Source organism: Nyctereutes procyonoides, unplaced genomic scaffold (genome assembly GCF_905146905.1).
Source record: "Nyctereutes procyonoides isolate TBG_1078 unplaced genomic scaffold, NYPRO_anot_genome, whole genome shotgun sequence".
Classification (NCBI taxonomy): domain Eukaryota; kingdom Metazoa; phylum Chordata; class Mammalia; order Carnivora; family Canidae; genus Nyctereutes; species Nyctereutes procyonoides.
This window is the reverse complement of record NW_026575048.1, coordinates 20,376,894-20,402,246: the sequence shown is the minus strand read 5'-3', so window position 1 is coordinate 20,402,246 and position 25,353 is coordinate 20,376,894. Positions and strand designations below refer to the sequence as shown.

Genomic DNA, 25,353 nt, shown 5'->3' with positions numbered 1-25,353 from the left:
ACCTGAAGTCACAAGACCCCCACAGCTAGGGTACTGATGTCTTCACTCTGATGGTCTCTGGCTTGGTCTGATCCTCCCTGAGAGTCCCTCATTGCTGACCTAGCCAGGGAGTCATTGGAAATATGCTGCCCAGGGACACAGGAGTTCTGGGTGCTACTGGGAGTCTTGGGTGGTATCAATATCTTGTGGAGCTGGAAGGGTTTCCTGGGGAGACCAGGGCCTGTTATCACCCTGGCAGGACCACTTTTGCACCATCAGATGCAGCAGCAAGACACTGCTCACTCACTAATTCCCTCTGCTGGAGATAAGGAGGGGTTGTACAAGTCTACACCCACCCTTTGGTAGATCACAGAGGAAGTCCGGGGTGCTTGCAATCTCCTTAGCCCAACCACCTTCCCTGACAGGTGTCTGAGAAGTTTGAGTGTGGGGAGGGGTAGGAAGGAGGCCCTTCCAAGCTCAAAGAACAGCAGCCATAAAGGCAGGAGGGTATGAACAGGGACTCCAGTAGTCCAGAGAGGAGTAAGCAGCTAGGCCCAGAGGGAGCACAAGGGTGGGGAGGGATGAGTGGAGTGAGCCAGGCAGAGCTGAATCAGGAGGCTCCACGGACCACACTGAGGTCTATACCCCAAGCACCGGTGAGCCCCTGGCGTTTGAAAGGAAGAGCCAGGGAAGGGGAACCTCTCTGAAGGTTCTGTCTGGCAGCTGTATGTAGGTTGTCTGCAGGGGTGAGGGCAGGAGAGCTGCAGGGGTTTGGAGAGTTCTCTCTTCAAAATCACACCACACACCCGGACACAAGACCTTGCCCTGGCTGCTCACCCCTCTGGGGACCGCTGTCTCCTCCTGGTCATCCTGGGAATCAGGGGCAGAAAAGATGCTCAGCTCCGCAGCTCCTCACCCTGCCCCAGGGTGGCAGGTGCAGTCTCCACTCCTCACCCCTGCAGAGCACCAGTTCCACCATAAGTGGGCCATCCTGTCAGACCCTGACGACATCTCCGCTGGGCTGAAGGGCTACGTGAAGTGTGACATCGCTGTGGTGGGCAAGGGGGACAACATCAAGACACCCCACAAGGCCAACGAGACAGATGAGGATGACATTGAGGGGTGAGGCTCCCATATACCTCCGCCCAGCCCCTGGAGACCTGACCCAGCCCTCCCTTCTCCCAAAAGGAGCCCCTGGAGTGGACTTGGTGCACAGAGCCTACCCCCTGTACCTCCCACTCCCAGACAGCTCAGCTCTTCCAAGAAGAACCAAGGGCAGGGCTGGCCAAGGCATCCACAGACTCTTCTCCCAGGAGGGGAAGATCAGAGGCAGGACAGGGCAGGAGTTCACGAAGATTGTCCTGGGCCCTAGGGTAAATAGATGCCAGGGCAGGACTGGGGTGCCCACACCTGGCCCCCACAGCTCTGGCTGTATGCGCCGGCAGGAACTTGCTGCTGCCCGAGGGGGTGCCTGCTGAACGCCAGTGGGCCCGGTTCTACGTGAAAATTTACCGAGCTGAGGGGCTGCCCCGTATGAACACCAGCCTCATGGCCAATGTGAAGAAGGCTTTCATTGGTGAGAACAAGGACCTGGTCGACCCCTATGTGCAAGTCTTCTTTGCTGGCCAGAAGGTATTGGGGTGCAGGATGCAGGAGGTTGGGTTTGGGGTAACAAGCAGTAGAGCAACAGAGTGATTGGAAAGTGGGGGCTGGAGGTGGAGGTGAGGCAAAATCAGAAGCCAGGTGACATCGTTGATCCCTGGGTGCATTTGAGGAGAGTGGGAGATGAGGGGAGCTCCAGCTGAGAGGGGCTGGAGCTAGGACCATGCTGGGGAATCCTTTTAGCCACGGGCCTTATGGGATCCTGCCTGTCTCTGCATCCTGGAGACTGAGAACTAAGGCGGGAGCACTGAAAGGGAGGAATCTGAGAGGCTGGCGTGGGGGAGAGTGCCTGCTGGATATAAGTGCACACACGCATTCATATACACCCACATACACACGTCCCACATGTGAGCACTGGGTGTTAGATGCAACTGATGAATCACCGACCTCTACCTCTGAAACTAGTAATACCCTGTGTAACACCCAGTGCTCATTCCATCCCGTGCCCTCCTTAATGCCCATCGCCCAGCTACATCTCCCAACCCCTCCCCTCCAGCAACCCTCAGTTTGTTTCCTATGATTAAGAGTCTCAAAAAAAAAAAAAAAGAGTCTCTTATGGTTTGTCTCCCTCTCTGATTTCGTCTTGTTTTATTTTTCCCCTCCTTCCCTTATGATCCTCTATTTTGTTTCTTTAATTCCACAGATGAATGAGATCATATGGTAATTGTGTTTCTCTGACTTATTTCACTTAGCACAATACCCTCTAGTTCCATCCATGTCATTGTAAATGGCAAGATTTCTTTTTCCACACACACACATGTATACACCACATCTTCTTTTCCATTCATCTGTTGATGGACATTGGGTCTTTTTCCATGGTTTGGATATTGTGGCTATTACTGCTATAAACACTGGGGTGCAGGTGCCCCAAAATTGAATTTAAATAAAAAATTTGAATACATATATATATACACCACACACATACACATACACACGTGACTACACACATATACACATACCACATACACACACCCATAGGTACACATGCATACACACATCCTACACATATATATATGCATACATACATAGTCCACATACGTAGCACAACACATACACATACAACCCACATGCATACACACATGTGCACATAAGCCACCACACATACACGTACACATGCACTTGCACATACATGCATGGATACACATGCACATACACACACCACACACATATACATGTGCAGGTGCTCACACATACACACACACACACACACACACACACACATACCCTAACCCTCATTCCCTCCCACCAGGGCAAGACTTCAGTGCAGAAAAGCAGCTACGAGCCCCTCTGGAATGAGCAGGTCATCTTTACAGACCTGTTCCCCCCACTCTGCAAGCGCATGAAGGTGCAGATCCGAGACTCCGACAAGGTCAACGATGTGGCCATCGGCACCCACTTCATTGACCTGCGCAAGATTTCCAATGACGGAGACAAAGGTTAGCAACAGGAGACTGCATTAGGGGCAAGAGGACCGAAGGGAAGGGGTAAATGGGACTCCCCCCTCACCCCACCTCCACCATCTCCACCTCCTCCAGAAAGGCACCGGACATAGTGAGGCTTGGTCAGCAGCCCCCACCTCAAAGGGTGGACAGTCATGGCTCAGGTCTGCACAGGGTTGAAAGGGCCTACCTGAACCAGGTTGCCTGGGTTTGAACCCGCACAGTTAGTGGCTGTGTGATCTTTGAATTTGTTTTCTCATCTGTGAAATGGAAATAATAATTATGTGTGTTTCACATATATGGATACTGCTGCCACAGTCCCTATCTATGGGCTTGTGGGGCTCACCCCTTCTAGGACCCAGGCACCAGGTACCAGAGACGTAGAGCAAGAGAAGAATCCATTCCTGTCCTCATGGTGCTCACTGGGGACTAGAAAGGTGGATGTGCTACCGAATGTTCGAAACCTAAGGCCAAAGACGCAGAAGGCCACATATTACATGACTCCGTTTCTATGAAATGTCCAGAACTGTCAAATCCATGGAGAGAGAATATAGACTAGTGATTCCAGGAGGCAGGAGAGGGACCCGGGACTAACTGCCAGTAGGTACAGGGTTTCTCATGAGGGGGATGGAAGTGTCCTGGAAACAGGTGATGCTCGTACAACAAACTGAATATACTAAAAACCACCAAAATGCATGTTTTAAAATGGTGAATTTTATATTATGTGAAGTATATCTTGATTTTTTTAAATGCCATGATTTGTTTCTAAACCGAGCAGAACAAAAGCCAAACAAACGAAGCTCATACAGCAGATCAGCCCCATGTTACCCATGAGACAAATTCCAACAGCAGGAGAAGTTACCGGGGCCTAGGCACTGGGCCGGCTTCGTGGAGAAAGCGTTACACAGGCGGACAGAGGGAGGATGTTTGGAGAGGCGGGGAGGGGTCCACGTGAGCAGGGTGGGAGACCTGGTGAGATGCGGGTCTGCACCGGCCACCAGGGGCCAGAAGGCCAGGCTGGGGAGTGTGAGAGGAGCTGGCGTCTGTAGGCAGCCCCGGCTCCAGCTCCCAGGAAGCAGGGAGCCTGACCCAAGGAAGGGCTCTGTGCCAGTGAGGAGGCTGCCCAGGCCGCCCATGCACAGCAGGGGTGAGCTCTTCCTAGGGCCTCCTGTCAGCCTCCTCCAGTGTTCCACCGAGCAAGACACAGGGTCCTCGGCTCGGCAGCCAGGAGGTGCAAGCCCGACGCCCTAAAAGAGGCTCATGAGCCCCTCGTCTCTCTCCCCGTGGCCCTCAGGCTTCCTGCCCACGCTGGGCCCAGCCTGGGTGAACATGTACGGCTCCACCCGCAACTACACGCTGCTGGATGAGCACCAGGACCTGAATGAGGGCCTGGGCGAGGGCGTGTCGTTCCGCGCCCGCCTCATGCTGGGCCTGGCTGTGGAGATCCTGGACACCTCCAACCCCGAGCTCACCAGCTCCACGGAGGTACAGGTGGAGCAGGCCACGCCCGTGTCGGAGGTGAGGACCCAGGGGGCCGGGCTGTCCTCCAGGGCCCCTGGCTCAGCCCTCTTCCCGCCACGGGACCCTAGGCCTAGGCTCGGCCTGTTGCTGCCGTCTGCCTCACAGGGCAAGACCCCATGACGAAGCCTCCTTCCCCAGGAAGCAGGAGCCCACACTCTGCCCCCAATACCCCCAGGGGACCTCCGTTCCCTCCCACTGCCTGTGCCGGCACTCTGCCTAGAGGTCCCAGGTCTCTGCTCTGTTCCTGACCATGGTTGTCCTTGTCTAGGGATATGCAGGCCGGAGGTCAAAAGGATTTAGGCCTTCAGGGTCTGGGCTGCTTAGCTGCCCAGCGGGATGGGATGTCTGCCCCCATCTGTCTGTAAGCCAGTAGGAGGAGGCCTGGCTCCAGGCCTGACATCCCTGCTGAGGTTTGGGGATGGTTTGAACCACCTTCCCCACAGAGCTGCACAGGAAAAATGGAAGAATTCTTTCTATTTGGAGCCTTCCTAGAGGCCTCAATGATCGACCGGAAAAACGGAGACAAGCCAATCACCTTTGAGGTCACCATAGGTGAGTGCCGGGCTCAGAGGGATCTTCAGGTCTGGGGGCTGCTCGGTGGTAACAGCTAGGAAGGGAAGCTTTGACCACTTTCCTTCACATGTCCTCAAGCACCCACACAGCACACAGTGTTCACACGACTGTGCACACGTGCCCACAGGGTGCCTTAGCTCCACAGGGTAAAGCTGTGTTTGGGACATGGGGGAAAAAGCAGCCTTCCCTGCAGCAGGGAAGGGGGAGAGAGTAGGAATCCAGGTCATGTCCTAGGCTGGCCCTTGAGTCCAGTGGTCATCAGGGCTTCTAGCCAGGTCATTGCTGGGGGTGGGGGACACAGACACTTTCCTCTGGCCAGTGTTCTGTTGTGTCCAAGCTGGTTCAAACTCCTGGCACCTTCCCCACCCCCTGCCTTCCCACTTCCCTCCCACAAACACAAAGCAGCACCCAAATCAGAGGGCAGGAATATGGGGGTAGGGGGGAAGGATTCTAGGCCCTCTAGTGCCCCATTCTGCCTCCAGGTAACTATGGGAATGAAGTTGATGGCCTGTCGAGGCCCCAGCGGGGTCGGCTTCGGAAGGAGCCTGGGGACGAAGAAGAGGTCGATCTGATCCAGAACTCAAGTGACGATGAAGCTGATGAGGGTGGGGACCTGGCCTCCGTGTCCTCCACCCCTCCCATGCGGCCCCAGATCACAGACAGGTGAGTCAGGAGGATGGAGGGTCCTGAGAGGCCCTAACTGCTGCCTCCCATCGTCTCATGGCCTGGACCTCCCACCTCCCTGGGTTCCAGCCCTCAACCTCCCACCTCCTCCCCCTCAGGAACTACTTCCATCTACCCTACCTGGAGCGCAAGCCCTGCATCTACATGAAGAGCTGGTGGCCCGACCAGCGCCGCCGCCTCTACAATGCCAACATTATGGATCGCATTGCAGACAAGCTGGTCAGGGCCAGGCGGTGGGAGGGAGGGAGCAGGGGAAGGCAGGGGTGGAGGGTGCTTCAGAGGGCCTCGCCCAGCCTGGAAGCCTCCCCTGCAACACACAAGGCAGTCTGCCCAGCAGGAAAAGCCCCAGCGTTACCTCTGGTCCTGTCCCTGCTCTCATGCCCCAGGAGTGGGTGGAGGGCCCGAGGGCTACATAGAATGGAGTCTGGGAATCCTGGTCCATCCCATCCTGGTGTTCCCTGGAGGAGGCTGGCAACCCCTCTGTCTCTGGCCTGCACCGTACCCCCATCCACCATCTAGTCCTGACCTCTGCCCGGCCCCAGCGAATCCACTGGAACCACAGACCCGTAGCCCAGAGGTGGCTTCTTCCTTCAGGCAGAGACAGAGCCTGGGGCATTGGTAGTTTCTGTATGATGTCAAGACCTGGGCAGGGTGGGGCATGGAACTAGTGAGGGGTCCCCTGATGAATGGGGGGAGACCTCTGGGGAGACTGAGGCAGGGGGCTGTGGGTCAGCATGCACCCTCACTCCTGGTCTGCAGGAAGAAGGCCTGAATGACGTGCAGGAGATGATCAAGACTGAGAAGTCTTACCCTGAGCGTCGCCTCCGGGGTGTCCTGGAGGAGCTCAGCTGTGGCTGCTAGTGAGAGGAAGGGGTGGGGGGGCGAGGGACTGGAAGTGGGGGGCTGAGCAAGGGAGGAAGTGTCTGCAGGCTTGCTGGCAGGTGGCCTCCACTGAGCACTGCTCCCTTGTCCCCCAGCCGCTTCCTCTCCCTCGCCGACAAGGACCAGGGCCACTCATCCCGCACCAGGCTGGACCGGGAGCGCCTCAAGTCCTGCATGCGGGAGCTGGTGAGGACTTGCTGGACCACACAGGGGATCAAGGGAGGGTGCCCGAGGCTGAGGGAACAGCTGTCTCTAAGGTCACAGCCACCAGGGCCAGCTCCCTTCGTCATGCAGTGTGGCCTGAGCCCCTCACCACCCCAACCCTCCAACCCCCACAGGAAAGCATGGGACAGCAGGCCAAGACCCTGCGGGCTCAGGTGAAGAAGCACACGGTGCGGGACAAGCTGAGGCTATGTCAGAATTTCCTGCAGAAACTGCGCTTCCTGGCAGATGAGGTGCACCCCCTGTTATCGTGCAGAGAGGGGATGCCCAGCCCCCAAACCAGAGTGACTGGAGTGGGGAGGTGGTTGCTGCACAGGAAGAGGCTGGATAGGACCACCTAGGAGGCCCCTCTGGTTCTGACAGCCTTTGGGGGACAGAGGAGAACAAGCCATTCATCCTGTCCTGTGTTCTTCCCATGCAATTTGTGGGAGGTGAAGAAGACCCGGCTTTGGGGTCCTCCCCTCTGCAGTCCCAGGCCTGGCCCTCTGGGCCCAGAGGGTCAGTCAGGCTCTGGGGCCCTAGCCCCGTGGTGGGACCCCTCCCTTAGCAGCCCCCTCCTGCCTGCCCCCAGCCCCAGCACAGCATCCCCGATGTCTTCATCTGGATGATGAGCAATAACAAGCGCATTGCCTACGCCCGGGTGCCCTCCAAGGACCTGCTCTTCTCCATCGTTGAGGAGGAGCTGGGAAAGGACTGCGCCAAGGTCAAGACGCTCTTCCTCAAGGTACAAAAGGGGAACGAGACTTGGGAATGAGGTTGGGGCCCAGGGCTTCTTCCAAGGGATCAGCCTCCTCTTGGAGGGAGCGCCAAGGGCTTCTTCCAAGGGATCAGCCTCCTCTTGGAGGGAGCGCCCTCCCCGCCATAGCAGCTGCTCACAGCAGAGCTGGAGAGAGAATAGGAAGGGGGGACGAGGGCCAGATAGCACTGTCCTGCCCATCCCCCTCCGTTCTGTTCCCACCATGGTGAGGTGGCTGTGGAGGGACAAGGGCAGCTCTGAATGAGGCCTTTGCCAGGGCCCCCCACCTGTTCCTCACCCCCTGGACCCAACAGCTGACCACACCCCCTCCCCCAGCTGCCAGGCAAGCGGGGCTTCGGCTCAGCAGGCTGGACGGTGCAGGCCAAACTGGAGCTCTACCTGTGGCTGGGCCTCAGCAAGCAGCGCAAGGACTTCCTGTGCGGGCTGCCCTGTGGCTTCGAGGAGGTCAAGGCAGCCCAGGGCCTGGGCCTGCACTCCTTCCCACCCATCAGCCTGGTCTACACCAGTGAGTGAGGCCCCCTCATCCAGGCCGGGCCTGGCTGCCAGCCCCGGGACATGTGCCAGCAAATCCTGCTGTCATCAGCCTTCCCACACCCCCGGGTCCCCCAACCCCCTGCCCACACCTGCTGCAGCGCAGTCCGGGAGGGCACCCAAGGGGCCGCCCAGATGTACGTACAGGGAGCCTCAGCTTGCTCTTCCCCACAGAGAAGCAGGCCTTCCAGCTCCGAGCCCACATGTACCAGGCTCGCAGCCTCTTTGCTGCCGACAGCAGTGGCCTCTCAGACCCCTTCGCCCGCGTCTTCTTCATCAACCAGAGTCAGTGCACAGAGGTGAGGGCTCAGGGGAGAAGGGAGGGGCTCTGGCTCAGGGAGTACTGGGAAGCCCTTGAGGGTGTGGGACCCAGAAAACAGATTGGCCAGCACCCCAGATCCTTAGAGAACAGCCTTGCAGGTATCTGTGGGCCCAGGACATACTGGTAAAGGCTTTAAATTGTGATTACGTTCGACACAGAAGAAAGGAAAGGAAAGACATGGTGGGGTGGGGGGGCATGGGAGCCAGCCTCATGTTGGCCTTCATTTTAAGCTTTTGGGAAGAGTCAGGGAACATGGCCCTCCTGTCCCCGGAGTCCCTGGAAGTCACAGTGATTTGGGTGACTCCTGCTCATGTACGTGCCCGCACACCACCACCTATTACCCATATCACCCCTGCCCCACGCTGCAGGTACTGAATGAGACTCTGTGCCCCACCTGGGACCAGATGCTGGTATTTGACAACCTGGAGCTTTATGGTGAAGCCCATGAGTTGAGGGATGATCCCCCTATCATTGTCATCGAGATCTATGACCAGGACGCCATGGTATGGACAGGCTCAGGCACCAGGAATCTATGCCTTCATCTCTGCACTCCACCTGCCTTGAGAGCCACCTCTCCAGCGCAGCCCCAGGGCTCCTCAGCCAGGGTGCTTGCTGGAAAGCTGGGAGTGGAGGGGGGGCTGCTGACCAGACCCTCCAGCAGACCCTCCTCCTCCTGCCCTGTTACTGCAGCCTGACCCCTTCCCGATCTTGTGGGCCTCTGGGATCTCAGGAAACAGCTAGGCCAGAGTGTCCACACATCCTGCCACAGATAGGCCCAGCTCAGGCCCAAAGTCATCAGGACATGTGCCAGCAAGTCCTGCTGTCATCAGCCTTCCCACACCCCCGGGTGCCCCAACCCCCTGCCCACACCTGCTGCAGTCAGTAACAGCCTCACAGCTCTCCATGGAAACTCTGGAGTAGAGAAACAAAGGATTGAGATGACCCTTCCAGAGCTGGGGGGCCACCCCTCCAGCTACTGGGATACTCTGAGAGCTCTGGACTAGACGTAGGAAGATTTCATTGCTAGTCCTGAGTCCTGCATCTGCCATTCACTGCCATCATGGCCTTGAGCAGGTCTGTGATGGGCCCCAAGACTTGGTCTTCCCCATCTGTAGAATGAGGTGATCACACCTGCCCCTTAGCTCCTGAGGCTGTGGTGAGGACTGAATGAGATCCCAGGTGTGAAAAACATCCATAGTAAACTCAAGCACTGGAAGGCCACCTGGGTTATTTGTCATGTCAGGGCAAAGCCGACTTCATGGGCCGGACCTTTGCCAAGCCCCTGGTGAAGATGGCCGACGAGGCGTACTGCCCACCCCGCTTCCCACCCCAGCTCGAGTACTACCAAATCTACAGAGGCAATGCCACGGCTGGGGATCTGCTGGCTGCCTTCGAGCTGCTGCAGGTGGGGCCACAGGGAAGGGCACTGGGGCCGGGGGCTGCTCTCCTCCCCATCCTGCCGTGAGGCCAGTTTCACCAAAACTGGCGCTGCAGCGTGGTTCTCGGGGACCTGGGGCATCGGCCTTCCCTGGCTCCCCATAGCACCTGACAAATACCTCATGGGGAAGGAGAGTGTGACACTATGACTCCCATCCCCCAGATTGGGCCAGCAGGGAAGGCGGACCTGCCACCCATCAATGGCCCTGTGGACATGGACCGAGGTCCCATCATGCCCGTGCCTGTGGGCATCCGGCCCGTGCTCAGCAAATACCGAATCGAGGTGCGTGAGGACTCAGTGGGGATCTTCCAGTCCCTGCCCTGGACAGGCCCTGCTGCGTTCTGGCTTCCTTGCCCCTTCACTCTCCTCCCATCAAGGCTCACGTGCACACACTCCACTGCGGGCATCAGGAGGTCTCCAGCAACCTCAGACCACTCCTCATTTTTCAGACAAGGAGACTGAAGGCCTCGGGAGGGAAGTGACCTGTCCAAGTCACACCCAGAGCCAGCGGCAGAGCCAGGCTCCTGCCCTTGCAGTGCCTGCCCATTCTGCCCCAAGTCCAGAACCTTCCCCAGCCCTCCTGTCTGTGTCCCCATGGCCACCCTCAGCCCCGAAGCCCCTTGAGGACACTGGCCTCTCATCAGTTCCCCTGGCCCTGCCTCTCCTAACTCGCTGCCCACCCTCAATGGGCCCCACTGACTGAGGGGCTTTCCTCTCCCCCCCGCCCCAGGTGCTCTTCTGGGGCCTGAGAGACCTGAAGCGGGTGAACCTGGCCCAGGTGGACCGGCCGCGGGTGGACATCGAGTGTGCAGGAAAGGGAGTGCAGTCGTCCCTGATCCACAATTACAAGAAGAACCCCAACTTCAACACCCTCGTCAAGTGGTTTGAAGTGGTGGGTGCAGGCCCCGGGCAGAGCCAGACAGAACTGGGTGCAGCTAGTATGGCCGGGGTGGGTGGCTCCTCTGTTCCCTCCTTGATCCTAGGATGCACTTGGTCAACACCCCAGGACCTCCCAGAGAACGAGCTGTTGCACCCGCCCCTGAACATCCGAGTGGTGGACTGCCGGGCCTTCGGCCGCTACACCCTGGTGGGCTCCCATGCCGTCAGCGCTCTGCGGCGATTCATCTACAGGCCCCCAGACCGCTCAGCCCCCAACTGGAACACCACGGGTATGGCCACACCCCGAAGCCCAGGCCTGGCTCCATTGGCTCACGGGAGCAGCTCCTGCCCACAGTCCAGGCCTCGAGGCCGCCAGCTGGCTACCCAGGGGCCTCCCCGAGTGGGCATGAGGGAGGCCAGGGGACGCCCCATCCTGGGGGCCAAGCTACCTTTCTTTGGCTGCCCATCACTCTGGAGCAGAGAAAGATCCAGAGCCAGACACGTTCTTCAAGGGCCGGAGGGCAGATGGCTTCCTCTGCTGTTCTATGGATGAGGTCCAGGCCTCCCTTCTAGCTTCCCTCCTGGCCCAGCCTCCACTGTTTGACTCCACAGCAGCTCAGCCTTCTCTCTGGCTCATTTTCTCCCTCTCCTAATGCCTATCTTTTCTCTCTCAACTGCCCTGTCCCTCCCTCTTCCCTCAGAAAGCTCCAGGATCAGCTTTAGGCCCCTGGTCCTTCTGGCCACCTCTGATTCTCACTCTCATTCCTGTTCTTCCATGTCTGTCTGCTTGTCTGTCCGTCTCTCTGTACAGTCAGGCTCCTCCGGGGTGGCCGTGTGCTGTGCAATGGGGGCCCCTCCTCTCACCCCACAGGGGAAGTCGTGGTGAACATGGAGCCAGAGGTGCCTGTCAAGAAGCTGGAGACCATGGTGAAGCTGGACGCGGTAAGGCGCGTAACGTCAGCCCCACGCTAGCTGGGCACCTGTGACGCTTCACAGGAGCAGGGCCGCCTCCTTTGGCATGTCATGGTCGAGGGCTAAGCCTGCCTACATCTGCAAGCAGTCCATCCTAGCTCTGTTGCACCCACCCCTAAATGCAAGACTGTCAGTTCTGCGTGAACAGCAGTGTTCTTTCCAGAGACTGCCTGGTTTTTCATCCCAGCAATTCACAAACAAGCCTCCCTAGGCCCGGGTTGGGGAGAGATTTCTGGGTGGAAGCTCCTTATGCCTCTTGGTTTGGAGACTAGGGCCATTTATCTGCCAGAGAGACACCTGTCATCTGGGATTTAGATGCAGAACTGGTGTCTGCAGGGCAGGGTGGGCCAGATGTGGGCTTCCTCCCTGCCACGCTCTCTCCACCCCACTCCCGACCTCAAGTCTTTTACACAGCTGGGGCACCTCCCAGCTTCTGAGGTCTGAGATCAGTCTGAAATGACCTTCCCTTGGCCCACAGTCCTTGACCCTGGAGGGTCCCGGGCAGTTGGTTGAGTTAGCAGGGGGCATGGGTCTGAGGAAAGGGGAGCAGATGAGGGACGGGGCTGGCTCACAGCCCTACCATGGCACTGCCAGGAAAGCCCACTGCTGCAGGGCTATGCCTGGAGATGCCAGGCCCCCTCAGCTCCCAGCCTCCTGAACTTCTCCCTGCGGGCTCCTCCTGAGGCCAGGGGAGAGCCCCCTAACTTCAGACCATCAGTGAAAAAGATAGAGGACAGCATGAACCTGAGCTTCCCCCTCATCACCCCGGCCCTGGACTCTGGTGGGGATGTTTTCACCAGGGTCCTCTTCAGCTATGCAGTTATCTGTGCATCCACTGAAGTTTTCAGGCTCTTGCCCTAGTAAGGGGGGACAGTAGAGTGGCAGTTGACCTTGTCTAGCTAGCATTACTGAGCTCCTGTTGCATACGGGTCAGCTTCCCTGTCCAACCCTGAATGCCCATTGAAAACATCTGGGAAGTTTGCAGCCATGCAGGTGTCTGGCCCCCACATTTAGACTCAGGCGAGACCTGGAACTGATCATTTGTAACCACCCCCCACCCCGTGAGTCTAACACGCAGTCAGGGTGGAGAACCACCACCCTCAAAGGACTGTTGTCGGGGGACGTCTGGGTGGCTCAGCAGTTTAGCACTGACTTCAGCCCAGGGTATGATCCTGGAGACCTGGGATCAAGTCCCACATCAGGCTCCCTGCATGGAGCCTGCTTCTCCCTCTGCCTGTGTCTCTGCCCCTCTTTCTCTCTATATTTCTCATGAATAAATAAATAAAAATCTTTTAAAAAGAAAAAAAAAAGAAGGACTGTGGGAAAACATCTATGAAGCAGACCTCTTGCAGGTTCACCAGGCAGTGTGCTCTTGTCAGCACTAAGCCCAGAGCACAGGGGCTCCCACAGTGAACATCCCCGCATGAACTACCTCTCTGCTCTCGCTTTATCCTCTCCTCTTCTCTCTTTCCCCTCGTCTCCTCTCCTCTCCTCTCCTGGCTGGGTGGCTGCCTACCACTTCAGGCCCCTGGTGGCTAATTTTGTCCCCATCTCTTTGGTTCCCCTCCACAGACTTCTGATGCTGTCATCAAGGTGGATGTGGTGAGTGTGGGGCCATCTGGGGGCTTTGGGGAGAGAGGACCCTGCAGTGGCAGAGGATATCAGGCCAAGAGGCCCCACATCAGGGACTGAGCCACTCCCCAGGCTCTGGATGCTCGGGGTCAGTACCTTCCTCCAAAGAGGCAGAGGGAGAGAACCATTCAGGCAGCAAAGCCCTCGAGAGACAGTTGTGTCCTGGCCAGCAGCTTAAACTGGCAAGTCATGACCCTCTCTGAGCTTGGTACCTTCCTCCACAAAACAGGGCCCTTTGACACTGGTGACCTCAAGGAGCCTCATGGAGTCTAGGGTTCCCAGAAGTAAATAGTTAAAATAGATGGGGAACCCTTGGATGGCCCAGGGCTCAGAGAATGTCCAGGGAGCAGGGCTGTATGCAGGACTCTGGACCTGGCCAACCCTCCAGGCTGACGAGGAGAAGGAGAAGAAAAAGAAGAAGAAGGGCAATGCAGAAGAGCCAGAAGAAGAGGAGCCAGATGAGAGCATGCTGGACTGGTGGTCCAAGTACTTTGCTTCCATCGATACCATGAAGGAGGTGAGGCCTTGGGCTTGGGCTGGGGAGCTGAGAAGGAATAGGGCTGGGGGAGATGACCCCAACTCCACATCGGCCCCTCTTTCCCATTCCCCACCAGAGCCAGTTCCCCCACTCCAGTAACATGAGCTGGGAACAGACTTGTCTCACATCCTTGAAGTTCTAGCTCAGGACCCACCTGTTCCGAGATGGTGGTCCAGTCTACCTTCTCTGCCTAGGCTTTCTCTTGTCTTCACTCATCTTCACTCACTTCACTCATACCACAAACACCTCCTGAGTATATGTGATGAGTCAGACACCATCCTAGGTACTGTGGAGGCCAAAGATAAGTCCATAACCTGCCCTAAGGAGCCCTCATGGACATGTCAGCTGACATAGTGTGATGACAAAGGCAGATCAATGCCTGGGGGAGTCAGAGAAGGCTTCACAGGGAAGGTGACCTTTGAGGAAGAGGAAACACATGCAGAGGCCAAAAGGGAGCGATGATTTCTTATTAGGACTTGTACCTCTTTATATTGCTTTGTTCTACACATCTCAGCCATCGTGGCTATGGAATGTTCTTCCCCTACTGGATGCATGCAGCTTCTTCTTCCTGAGGCTGATCGCACATTCCAGAAGCTGCATTTCTCTTCTTCCACCTCTGTCTCTCTCCACCCAGATCAGGGCATTCCCTGCCTTACCGACTGACCAGGAGGGGCTTGTGCCTCAGTAGGACCTGAGCTGATCCAGACACCCTCTCTCCCCAGGTCCTTTCTGTGACCCAGGCTATGTGTGATGTTTACTTTCCACATTACGTTAGTCGGCTAAGCTGCTGTAGCAAGTTAGAGTAGTGTGAACAAGACTCAAACTTCTTTCTTTCTCACATAATGTCTCAGAGAGTGGTGTTAGGCTGATAGGGGGACATAATGATGGCAAGCACCAAGACCCCGCCGCTTGTTGCTGGCATCTGTGTGGTTAGAGGTGGCTCAGCCTCAGGTCCTAATACCAGAGCACAGGAAAGGGTAAAATAGAAGAAGAGGAAGCGTACTCCTTCCCTCTTGAGGGCCCAACCTGGGGTTGCACATACCACTTCCACTCATGTTGGCCAGAATCTAGGCTCCATATCTACACTTAGCTGCAAAGGAGGCTGAGAAATGTAATCTCTAGCTACATGCCTGTGTGTCCAGAAAAGCTTCTAAAGAGCAGGAGGTTGCCTTGAGGGGAGGGGGTTCCCTAGTCATACTTTCTCCCACCATCATCTCCTGGATTCAAGCTGCCCAGGCTGGAGCTCCAAGGGGCTGCCTATTGTCTCATCTCTACTACTGTAATTTGCACAGGTTGCCAACAAGTGGCACCTTAATGGAAACCCTGAGGTTTGGTTTCCAGCAGGTAGGGTGGACTGTGGGGAAAGAACATTAAAACACATTTTCTGATTCCGTTATACTTGTCTACATTTAAAAAAGTATAATACCACTAAGAATCAACATTAAAAGGCATTTTATTTTTAAATGATATACAATTTAAAGAATCATAAGCTCCTGAGTAGTTAGGCATATTGTACACATCATAAACTTTTTTTAACCCACTTTACACAGAGCACATGATGAGTTTGAACCCCAATCAGAAAGTGTTTCTGTTTCCTTTTTTTTAAAGATTTTATTTGTTCATTTGAGAGAGAGAGAGCATGAGCCAGGGGTGAAGGGGGTATAGGGGGAGGGGCAGAGGGAGAAGGAGAAGCAGAATCCATACTAAGCTGGGAGCCCTATGCAGGACTTGATCCCAGGACCCCGGGGCCATGACCTAAATCAAGGGCAGACGCTTAACCAACTAAGCCACACAGGTGTCCCAAAAGAGTTTGTTTAAGTCCTTAAGACTAGTCTCAGACCGCAGTGTGGTGTCAAAAGACCCCTCCCCAAGAAGCCCACCTTCCCTTCCCTTCACCTCATCTTTTGGCAGCAACTTCGGCAGCAAGAGGTCTCAGGCACTGACTTGGAGGAGAAGGAGGAGGTGGACAACACCGAGGGTGAGCCTGGGACCTGGGTCTCTGCCTCCCCTCCTTCCCCCAGAGGGCTGGCTCTCCTGCCCACCACGCCACTATCATCAGTAGCCGTGGCAGCTGCAGGCAGCTATCACCTGCCATCTCTGGGCACCAAGAGTGGGCGTAGGGCCTCAACTAGGGTGGCTTGTGCTTGAACCAGTTCAGCAGCCTCAGACATTTAGAGCCACGGAACATCAGAGCTGGAAGGGAGCTCAGAGCTCCAGCATCTTCCAGACCCTTTCCATGGAACACTGATGATAATGGGTCTTCCAAGGGGAAAAGAGGATTCTGTGGTCAAATGGATTAAACAGGTCTTTAGGCACAGAACTTCCCAGTCCTTTAATATACAAACATGATGATAAGTCTCTAAATGGAAGTTACAATGTAAAAATTTCCCAGCTTATCTGACCACAATGTACCCTTGCTCCTAAAACATTCCAAGAACATCTACAGCTGGTGTCCCACTGAACGTAGTTTGGGAAATGCTGATGTGGAACAGCCCTCTTAATGTGACAGACAAGTAGACTGAGGCCAGAGAGGAGAGTGAGCTGCACGGTGCTGACTCAAGACCCATGCTCCTTCTGTGCTCTACCCTGCCAGAGGGCGTGACAGCAGTCTTCGTACACTGTCCCAGTGTGGCTTTATTGGTGCCCTGCCCCCGTGTGAGGCAGGCATGCCAGGGAGCACTGTCTGCAGTTTACGAATGAGCACACAGAGCCCTGAGAAATTAAATTAACAAAGTAAATTAGCAGCGGATCTGGCTCTCCAACCCCGAACTTCCTGCTCCATTACTTCTGCCCCAAACTGACCTGGGCCTCCTTTTCTGGTTCTGGCCAGGCCTGAAGGGACCCATGAAGGTCAAGGAGAAGGCAAAGGCAGCAAAGGAAGAGAAGAAAAAGAGAACCCAGGGCCCCGGCGCCAGCCAGGGGTCTGAAGTCCCTGAGAAGAAGAAACCCAAGATTGATGAGCTGAAGGTGAGGGTCTGGGAACAGACCGACCAGAAGCGTGGGGTCATGCCTGGGGCAGAAGTGGCAGGTGGGGTGAGATGGAGGCCAGTGGTCATGGCCTGTCCCCCCGACGGCCCGGCCCTGCTCAGGTGTACTCCAAGGAGCTGGAGTCCGAGTTCGACAACTTTGAGGACTGGCTGCACACTTTCAACCTGCTGCGGGGCAAGACGGGAGATGACGAGGACGGCTCCACTGAGGAGGAGCGCATCGTGGGCAGGTTCAAGGTCAGGCAAAGGCCCTGAACCCTGAGCCTCCCCGCCACCAGCTCTTCTCTCCACCCCAAGCCCCAAGCCCCAAGCCCGGGGCTGACAGTCAAGTGGAACTGTTAGCTATACTGATTAACAAAATACGAAAATATCTCTGTGGTGATTATAAAAGAGCATCTGCCCTGAGTGTCCTACCTCCAACATTGCCCTGGCCACTCCCTCCAGAACCCCCAGACCTCCCTCTGACGCAAGTGGCTGAAGGGTTAGGACCCTGAGCAGCAGGGTGCTGTTTTGAATGCACCCCTGCCGTGCCTATGGGAACTGAACTCCACCCTGACCGCCTTGCCTTGCCCCAGGGCTCCCTCTGCGTGTACAAAGTGCCACTCCCAGAGGACGTGTCCCGGGAAGCCGGCTACGACCCCACCTATGGCATGTTCCAGGGCATTCCCAGTAATGACCCCATCAATGTGCTGGTCCGAGTCTATGTGGTCAGGGTAAGACTCCCCCCTCAGATCTCTCCCCACAGTCTCCCAGGCCCCTTACGCAGGAGGAGCTAAAGCAGTGGCAAAGTGACAGCCCCAACTGAGAGACACCAGGAAGGTCATCTGATCTAGTTCCCACCTTTTTCTTTTTTAAGATTTTATTTATTTATTTGAGAGAGAGAGAAGGACAGGGAGAGAGACATGATTGAAGGGGGGAGCAGAGGGGGAAGGAGAAGCAGGCTTCCCTCCAGAGCAGGGAGACCCATGCGGGGCTCAATGCCAGGACCCTGGGATCATGACCTGGGCCGAAGCCAGCGGCTTAACCCACTGAGCCACCCAGGCGCCTCAGTTCCCACCTTTTATAGAGGAGGAAGCCAAGACCTGAGACAGGCAGTGTGACTTGTCCAGAGTCCCGCAGCAAGTCTCCCGTCTCTGGTTCAGCGCTCCCACCCTTTGCCATCATGGGACCATCAGGGAGGGCGCGAGGGCACTGGAAGGTGAACTGGGTGTGTGGGGAGCCTGCTCAGGAGCACCCTGCCCCATCCCAGGCCACGGACCTGCACCCCGCAGACATCAACGGCAAAGCAGACCCCTACATCGCCATCCGGCTGGGCAAGACAGACATCCGGGACAAGGAGAACTACATCTCTAAGCAGCTCAACCCTGTCTTTGGGAAGTAAGACCCCCTGGTGTCCCACATGCCGCCCCTCCTGCCCACCCCGCTTCGCCAGCCGGCTCTCCACCCACCCCACCCAGCCCTGCCCTTCCGCCTTCCTGACCCCACCCCTACCCCGCCAGGTCCTTTGATATTGAGGCCTCCTTCCCCATGGAATCCATGCTGACGGTGGCCGTGTACGACTGGGACCTGGTCGGCACCGACGACCTCATTGGGGAAACCAAGATTGACCTGGAAAACCGCTTCTACAGCAAGCACCGCGCCACCTGCGGCATCGCCCAGACCTACTCCATGTGCGTGGGGCGGAGCGGAGACGGGGGCGGGGCGAGGGCAGGGGTGGGCGGGGCGGAGACAGACAGGGGCGGGGCGGAGACGGGGCGGGGCGGAGGTGAGGCAGAGCGAGGGCAGGGATGGGGCGGGGCGGAGACAGGGGTGGGGCGGGGCGAGGACGGGGCGAGGGCAGAGATGGGCGGCACAGGAGGGGGGGTGGGTGGGATGGGGAGGACGGGGGCGGGCGGGGCGGAGCAGGCACGAGGGGGCGGGCCGAGGCGGGCGGGGGGCGGGGATGGGGCGGGCCGAGGACGGAGATGGGCGGGGCGAGGGCGGGGCACGACTGGGGCGGGGCGGGGCCGGAGGTGGGGCCGGGCCGGGCCTGGGCGCTTCCGCAGTGTCTTGCCTCTGAAAATAAGATTCAGGAATTGATTTGGGAAGGTGGCTCTATTATGGTTTCTGCCCCAGGCCAGGCCTCCTTCCATGGATTGTAAGACGAGGCGAGAGCCAGAGGATTCCGGGCCAGAGGAGGCAGGGCAAGGAGAGAACAGTGGGCTGGGAGGAGAGGTGGCACTGCTCTGCAAAATCCACTGGGGACCTGGCCAGCCTCTGCACTGACAGGCTGTGTGAATCTGGTCACATCCCTAACCTGTCTCGTTATCAGTGTCTTCATGGAAGTCTTTGAAATACCGGAGGAAAGGGCATAGTTGGGAATGGGCTGGGCTGCATTGGGGGACGCTGAAAGCTCATCCTTGAGACACTGGGCATATGAGGCTGGGGCCTGGGGTAGGAGGGAGCAGCCCCAGCAACCCTATCTCAGGTGGGGCCCACATGCTGACTCAAGGTAGCAGCCAATTTAAGGGAACTGGTTGGAACCAGTTACAGCCTGGGGATGGGCCCAGCCCCACCCTGAGCCCCACGAAGCCTGTGTGCCCCTCCCACAGACATGGCTACAATATCTGGCGGGACCCCATGAAGCCCAGCCAGATTCTGACCCGCCTCTGCAAGGAGGGCAAAGTGGATGGCCCCCACTTTGGGCCCCCCGGGAGAGTGAAGGTGTCCAACCGCGTCTTCACTGGGCCCTCCGAGATCGAGGACGAGAATGGTAATAGGGCACTGGACACAGCCACGGGGCCTCAGAGGCCAAGAGGAACCCAAACATCCCTGGGGCAGGATCTTGAGGTCTAGACTGGGGTCTCTTTAGACCCTCTGCCCATCAGCCTAGAGTCCCATTCCTGTCTGCCCAGCCTCTGCCCTTCCACCCCATCCTACAGGGCACCTGCCCACTTGTTGTCTTCTTTCTCCATCTCAGAATTCCTGTGGGGTAGGATGGTTCTCCCCATTCTGCAGAGAAGGACACTGAGACCCAAAGTGTTTCAGTGACTTGCCCAAGGTCACATGGCTTTTCAGAGGCAGAATGAGAGGTGGGCCCAGATCCCTCTGACTCCAAGCCCTGGGCTCTCACCATTCCTTTGCCCACGTGGCACTTCCCAGAGAATAGGGAGGCATGTGTGCTGTGGAACCCTTGCTGACCACCTTCAGGTGCTGGGCCAAGAGGTGGATTCTTGCCGTCCCTGCCCTCACAGCCTAGCAGGATTCTCTAGTCAGGTTTCCCAGGCAGAGCAAACCCCAAAACACAAGTCTCTCTGGGCCCTGTGGGGCAGCTGAGAACTTGGGCAAGCCAATTGTCTCCCTGTGCCTCAGTTTCCCCAATAGTAAAAAGAAGATGGGATGGACAGGTGATGCTAGCCCAGCACAGGTTTCTTATTCTGCTGAGGCTGTGTGTGCAACTGACCCACCGGCACCCACAGGTCAGAGGAAGCCCACAGAAGAGCACGTGGCACTGTCTGCCCTAAGGCACTGGGAGGACATCCCCCGTGTGGGCTGCCGCCTCGTGCCCGAACATGTGGAGACTCGGCCGCTGCTCAACCCTGACAAGCCAGGCATCGAGCAGGTGACACTTACCTGGCTGAGATCTGAGGTTCTTTGGTATCTGAGATCAGGGTGTCCCCACCTGAGCCCATAAAAATGGATCCTCATACTGTTTGCTACATCCCCAAAAGCCTGGCAGTCACTTCCCCACCATGGCCCTTCGCAGCAACTCTGGTGGCATGCGTCTTTGCTCTAAGTGAGAGTCACATCAGCTCAGGTGCAGCCCTCAGGGGTCTCCCTTAGAAGCTGTGATTGGCTATTGGTGATGTCATAGGAACTCTGGCATCCAAGGATGAAAATTGATGAACTGGGTCCTGAGGGAACAAAGGTTGGTGGGGGGTAGCTGGCATTCCGGGGCAGGGCGAGTCCATTGGGAGACCTGCCATGCCCCCTCTTCCGCAGGGCCGCCTGGAGCTGTGGGTGGATATGTTCCCCATGGACATGCCAGCACCCGGCACACCACTGGACATCTCCCCTCGGAAGCCCAAGAAGTGAGCTTCTGGGGCCCAGCACCATTGCCTTCCCCTCTCCACCCCTCCCACCTCTCCATGACCTTCCTTTCTGTAGGGGCCCCAGACTCAGATCACCCACATCACCGTGGTCAGTGGTGCTTCCCCTGTGGCCTTGTGGGGGGAACAGAGCAACCCATGGAGAGAGCAGTGGGGGCTGCCCTGGGTGGGTCCCCTTTTTCGAGGCAGAGCCACACCCCCAGTGTGCCCTGGGTGAGGCGTGAGGAGATGTGCACTCATCAGCACCGCCCAGTGGACTTTCATCCTCCCAGTGGCACTACCCCGGAGCCTGCTCTATTGGCCCCACTCCAGGCTGTCATTAACTCTGCCAGGTTTTATTTACAACCCCTGCGGAGGAGATAGGCAGGAGTGAGTGCCCAGAAAGGGGCGGGGGGGGGGGTGGGTAGAGTGGAAAGAGGACCAGAGGCAAACTGCCTGCCTCTCCCACTTGGCCCTGGCCAGACCACACGGCCTCCCGGGTCCTCGGCTTTCCCATCTGTAAAGTGGCAGAATGGCGTTGCTGCCAGTTCTGACACCCGCGGTGCCTGGAACCAGGGCCTGGATGGGGAAGTAGCACAGGTCCCACACTCAGAACGGCCCCATGTTTATTTCAAGATGGCAATATCTAAATTCTTAATTTTTAAAAAGATTTTATTTATTTATTCCATAGAGGTCATGAGCACACAAGCAGGGGGAGGGGCAGAGGGAGAGAGAGAGAAGCAGACTCCCCACTGAGCAGGGAGCCCTATATGGGGCTTGATTCCAGGGTCCTGGGATCATGACCTGAGCCGAAAGCAGAGGCTTAACTGACTAAGCCACCCAGGTGCCCCTAAATTCTTAATTTTTATTATTTTTAATTTATTTATTTATGATAGTCACAGAGAGAGGCAGAGACACAGGCAGAGGGAGAAGCAGGCTCCATGCACCGGGAGCCTGATATGGGATTCGATCCTGGATCTCCAGGATCGCGCCCTGAGCCAAAGGCAGGCGCCAAACCGCTGCGCCACCCAGGGATCCCCCCCTAAATTCTTTATTTTTAAATAAGGGGTCCCACATTTCCATTTTGTACTGGGTCCTGCAAATTAGCAAATTCTGCCTGGAATTGCCTCCAGGTCTGTCATGAGTGTGCTGTCCCAGGGCCGGCCACTAGTGGACACTTCACCCCATGGTGTCATCGGGGCCTCAGGGTAAACTTGGGAATGCCATGGACTACATGCCAAGTAACGTGGAGGGGGTGACTCAACCTCACTACGAATGGTTGAAATGTAACCACCGATTTATAGTAACAAGTACACTTCAAGTGGAAAAATCCTCTTCAAGGACAAAGACATAAAGGAAACCAGATTCCTTGGGAGGCCACTGCCAGCTGCTGGGCTTAAATACACATTTGTGTTAGAACTGGAGTGCCTTCTGGCCTCTGGAGACCGAGATTGAGCTCAGCTACCCCCCAATAGCGGCCCTGCCCCTCCGGAGCTGGGTCAGCCTCCCTGTCTAGGGTGTGCTCTGGTGCTCTGGGTCCTGGCGTGGCAGCCAGACAGGCTTCCCCTGGGCCGTCCTGACAGCAGCCAGACTGGCTGGTGACCCTGTCTCCCTCACCCAGGGCCCCAACATCCCCCTGTTCCCTCAGCTCCCCATCCTTGCCCCCTTCCCTGAATCGTGTCTCTCCACCCCAATCTGAGCCAAGGCTTCATGCTCACCTTGAGTCCCCAGGACTCCCCTTGGTGACCTGCCCCATCTATGCCCAAGACCCTGGGACACCCCCTACCCCCAGATTGCGAGCCAGCCTCTCCCCTGCCCAGGTACGAGCTCCGGGTCATCGTGTGGAACACGGACGAGGTGGTCCTGGAGGACGATGACTTCTTTACTGGGGAGAAGTCCAGCGACATTTTTGTGCGGGGGTGGGTGAGGGCCCCTGACAGGGTTGGGGGGCCCTGGGCTGGGTGAGCCCACCCTTCTGGGGGCAGGAGAAGAGGGAAGGGACCCCCTGCAGGTGGCCGCAGGTCTGGAGCTGATGGCCCCTGGCAGGTGGCTGAAGGGCCAGCAGGAGGACAAGCAGGACACGGATGTCCACTATCACTCCCTCACCGGCGAGGGCAACTTCAACTGGCGCTACCTGTTCCCCTTCGACTATCTGGCCGCCGAGGAGAAGATTGTCATCTCCAAGAAGGAGTCCATGTTCTCCTGGGACGAGACGGAGTACAAGATCCCCGCGCGGCTCACCTTGCAGATCTGGGACGCCGACCACTTCTCCGCGGACGATTTCCTGGGTGCAGGGCTGGGGAGCGGAGGGGGCGGGCAGGGGGAGCCCACCCTGGGGGCGGGGGGTCCACCGGGCCCGGCCTGTCAGAGCTGACTCCAGGGCTGCCACAGGGGCCATCGAGCTGGACCTGAACCGGTTCCCCCGGGGCGCGAAGACAGCCAAGCAGTGCACCATGGAGATGGCCACGGGGGAGGTGGACGTGCCCCTGGTTTCCATCTTCAAGCAGAAGCGCGTCAAAGGCTGGTGGCCGCTCCTGGCCCGCGATGAGAATGATGAGTTCGAGCTCACGGTGGGGACCGCCACTGCTTGGGCAGAGGGCAGGCCTGGGCCTGGCTAGGGCGCGGAGGGTCCCGGCGCCTGGCCTGAGCGCTGAGATCCTTCTGTTCCTTTCTGCAGGGCAAGGTGGAGGCAGAGTTGCATCTCCTGACAGCCGAGGAGGCAGAGAAGAACCCCGTGGGCCTGGCCCGCAATGAACCTGACCCCCTAGAGAAACCCAAGTGAGTGTGCTGCCCGCCTGGCCCCCCTGCCACGCTGGTCCCTGGGGCCACTGGAACAGGAAGGGGGAGCAAGAACCTTCTGGACTTCTCGCTCCCGCTCTGCAAGCACCTCTGTGTTCTCTATCTCTCTCTGGGCGGGGGAGCCTCTTCCCCTGTCGGCTCCCCACCGGAATCCACCCCTCCCTCTGAACCAAAACATGGGCTACTTTTTCAGGAAAGCAGCTCCTCTCCCAGGGAAGGTCCGTGTCGCAGAGCTGAATGCTCTTCCTAGTTTTAGCCCACACAGCTGCCGTGGTGGAATGTAGGCCCCAGGCAGCCCTGAGGGCCGGGGAGGTGCCCAGAGGTGCACACGCTCAGCCCAAGGTCACCCCAACCCGTTGCGAGGCCCCTACCATACCCTGAGCCTTCTTTATCCTCTGTGTCCTTTCTCCACGCTGCCTCTGCCCTCTTGCTGCTCTAGGCGGCCAGACACGAGCTTCATCTGGTTCTTGAACCCTCTCAAGTCTGCCCGCTACTTCTTGTGGCACACATACCGCTGGCTGCTCCTCAAACTGCTGCTGCTCATGCTGCTGCTCCTCCTCCTCGCCCTCTTCCTCTACTCTGTGCCTGGCTACCTGGTCAAGAAGATCCTGGGGGCCTGAGCCTGGCTTCCTCCTGGCTCTGGTACTCCTCACTTCTTCCTCTGGACCTAGGGCTGATGAGCTGGGCAGCATGTGACACACACACACGTGTACACGTGCACACATGGCAATTTTCAAGCTGTCAGACAGTCCCATAGACTCTAAAATGACTGTTACATGATTGCATTTGAGGCTGGAGAGACAAAGCAACTTGCCTAAGGTCACCTAGCCGATTAGAGCTAAGACCCAGCCTAGGTTTTCAAGTTGCCAACCGAGTATTCTTGGCATGACACCACTTGCTGTCCTTGTGACAGGCTGACTCTAACCCAGTGCTGTTGGCAGAAAGCAGTTGACATGTGGACAGGGAATGGGGAAGGGTTTGGCTGGGAGTAGACAGCAAGGCCTCACTGGTTCCCACCAGCCCCCATCTCCCAACCCAGAGCCGTTTTCTGTCGTGCAGGCCAATTAGGAACCCTGTCCAGTTCCCATAGCTTAGCGGCCAACATCTGCTGACCAGCCAATATCTGCTGAGCGGCTGGGGGCCAGGCACCATGCCTAGCAGAGCATGTGCACTTTGTCTCCTTCCCCTTTACCAACCCCAGAGGCAGAGTCCACTATTAACCCCATTGTGTAAGTACAGAAACTGAGGCTCAAACGGGAGCCTGACTTGCTCATCACCACCAGGCCTGGAAACCAGGTGCCCTGAGTGGGAGCCCCACTGTGCCCTGAGCCTGGCTCTGGAGGGCATGGTCTGTGTCCTCTGCTGGGCTGGTAGGACAGGAGCTTGAAAAAAATCTATTCAGTACTTGAATTTTATATCTTGACATCTTATAAAACCTACTGTCTTTGTAAACATGAACAGCAGAGGTG

General features: G+C 57.3%; 1 protein-coding gene across 5 annotated transcripts in view; it reads left to right on the top strand.

Annotated features, from left to right (window-relative positions):
- Nucleotides 1-25,353, top strand: part of OTOF (otoferlin) — a 95,002-nt gene that overhangs the window by 68,124 nt on the left and 1,525 nt on the right. For 2 of the 5 annotated variants that reach the window (XM_055327431.1, XM_055327432.1), the window contains 34 exons: nucleotides 942-1,101; nucleotides 1,425-1,611; nucleotides 2,891-3,077; nucleotides 4,375-4,598; nucleotides 5,045-5,153; nucleotides 5,657-5,837; nucleotides 5,957-6,077; nucleotides 6,618-6,718; nucleotides 6,836-6,926; nucleotides 7,079-7,195; nucleotides 7,534-7,686; nucleotides 8,035-8,224; nucleotides 8,425-8,549; nucleotides 8,941-9,075; nucleotides 9,816-9,977; nucleotides 10,173-10,292; nucleotides 10,741-10,902; nucleotides 11,017-11,179; nucleotides 11,761-11,831; nucleotides 13,434-13,463; nucleotides 13,882-14,010; nucleotides 15,943-16,009; nucleotides 16,862-16,998; nucleotides 17,121-17,255; nucleotides 17,594-17,731; nucleotides 18,268-18,395; nucleotides 18,518-18,688; nucleotides 19,610-19,770; nucleotides 20,477-20,619; nucleotides 21,000-21,088; nucleotides 22,906-23,004; nucleotides 23,132-23,373; nucleotides 23,477-23,655; nucleotides 23,763-23,863. In XM_055327431.1, the coding sequence (XP_055183406.1) occupies nucleotides 942-1,101; nucleotides 1,425-1,611; nucleotides 2,891-3,077; nucleotides 4,375-4,598; nucleotides 5,045-5,153; nucleotides 5,657-5,837; nucleotides 5,957-6,077; nucleotides 6,618-6,718; nucleotides 6,836-6,926; nucleotides 7,079-7,195; nucleotides 7,534-7,686; nucleotides 8,035-8,224; nucleotides 8,425-8,549; nucleotides 8,941-9,075; nucleotides 9,816-9,977; nucleotides 10,173-10,292; nucleotides 10,741-10,902; nucleotides 11,017-11,179; nucleotides 11,761-11,831; nucleotides 13,434-13,463; nucleotides 13,882-14,010; nucleotides 15,943-16,009; nucleotides 16,862-16,998; nucleotides 17,121-17,255; nucleotides 17,594-17,731; nucleotides 18,268-18,395; nucleotides 18,518-18,688; nucleotides 19,610-19,770; nucleotides 20,477-20,619; nucleotides 21,000-21,088; nucleotides 22,906-23,004; nucleotides 23,132-23,373; nucleotides 23,477-23,655; nucleotides 23,763-23,863 (4,708 nt within the window). Of the gene's footprint in view, nucleotides 1-941; nucleotides 1,102-1,424; nucleotides 1,612-2,890; nucleotides 3,078-4,374; nucleotides 4,599-5,044; nucleotides 5,154-5,656; nucleotides 5,838-5,956; nucleotides 6,078-6,236; nucleotides 6,477-6,605; nucleotides 6,719-6,835; nucleotides 6,927-7,078; nucleotides 7,196-7,533; nucleotides 7,687-8,034; nucleotides 8,225-8,424; nucleotides 8,550-8,940; nucleotides 9,076-9,815; nucleotides 9,978-10,172; nucleotides 10,293-10,740; nucleotides 10,903-11,016; nucleotides 11,180-11,760; nucleotides 11,832-13,433; nucleotides 13,464-13,881; nucleotides 14,011-15,942; nucleotides 16,010-16,861; nucleotides 16,999-17,120; nucleotides 17,256-17,593; nucleotides 17,732-18,267; nucleotides 18,396-18,517; nucleotides 18,689-19,609; nucleotides 19,771-20,476; nucleotides 20,620-20,999; nucleotides 21,089-22,905; nucleotides 23,005-23,131; nucleotides 23,374-23,476; nucleotides 23,656-23,762; nucleotides 23,864-24,323; nucleotides 24,527-25,353 lie in introns of those variants that run through there. The other 3 variants (XM_055327429.1, XM_055327433.1, XM_055327434.1) reach the window with 3 other exon arrangements.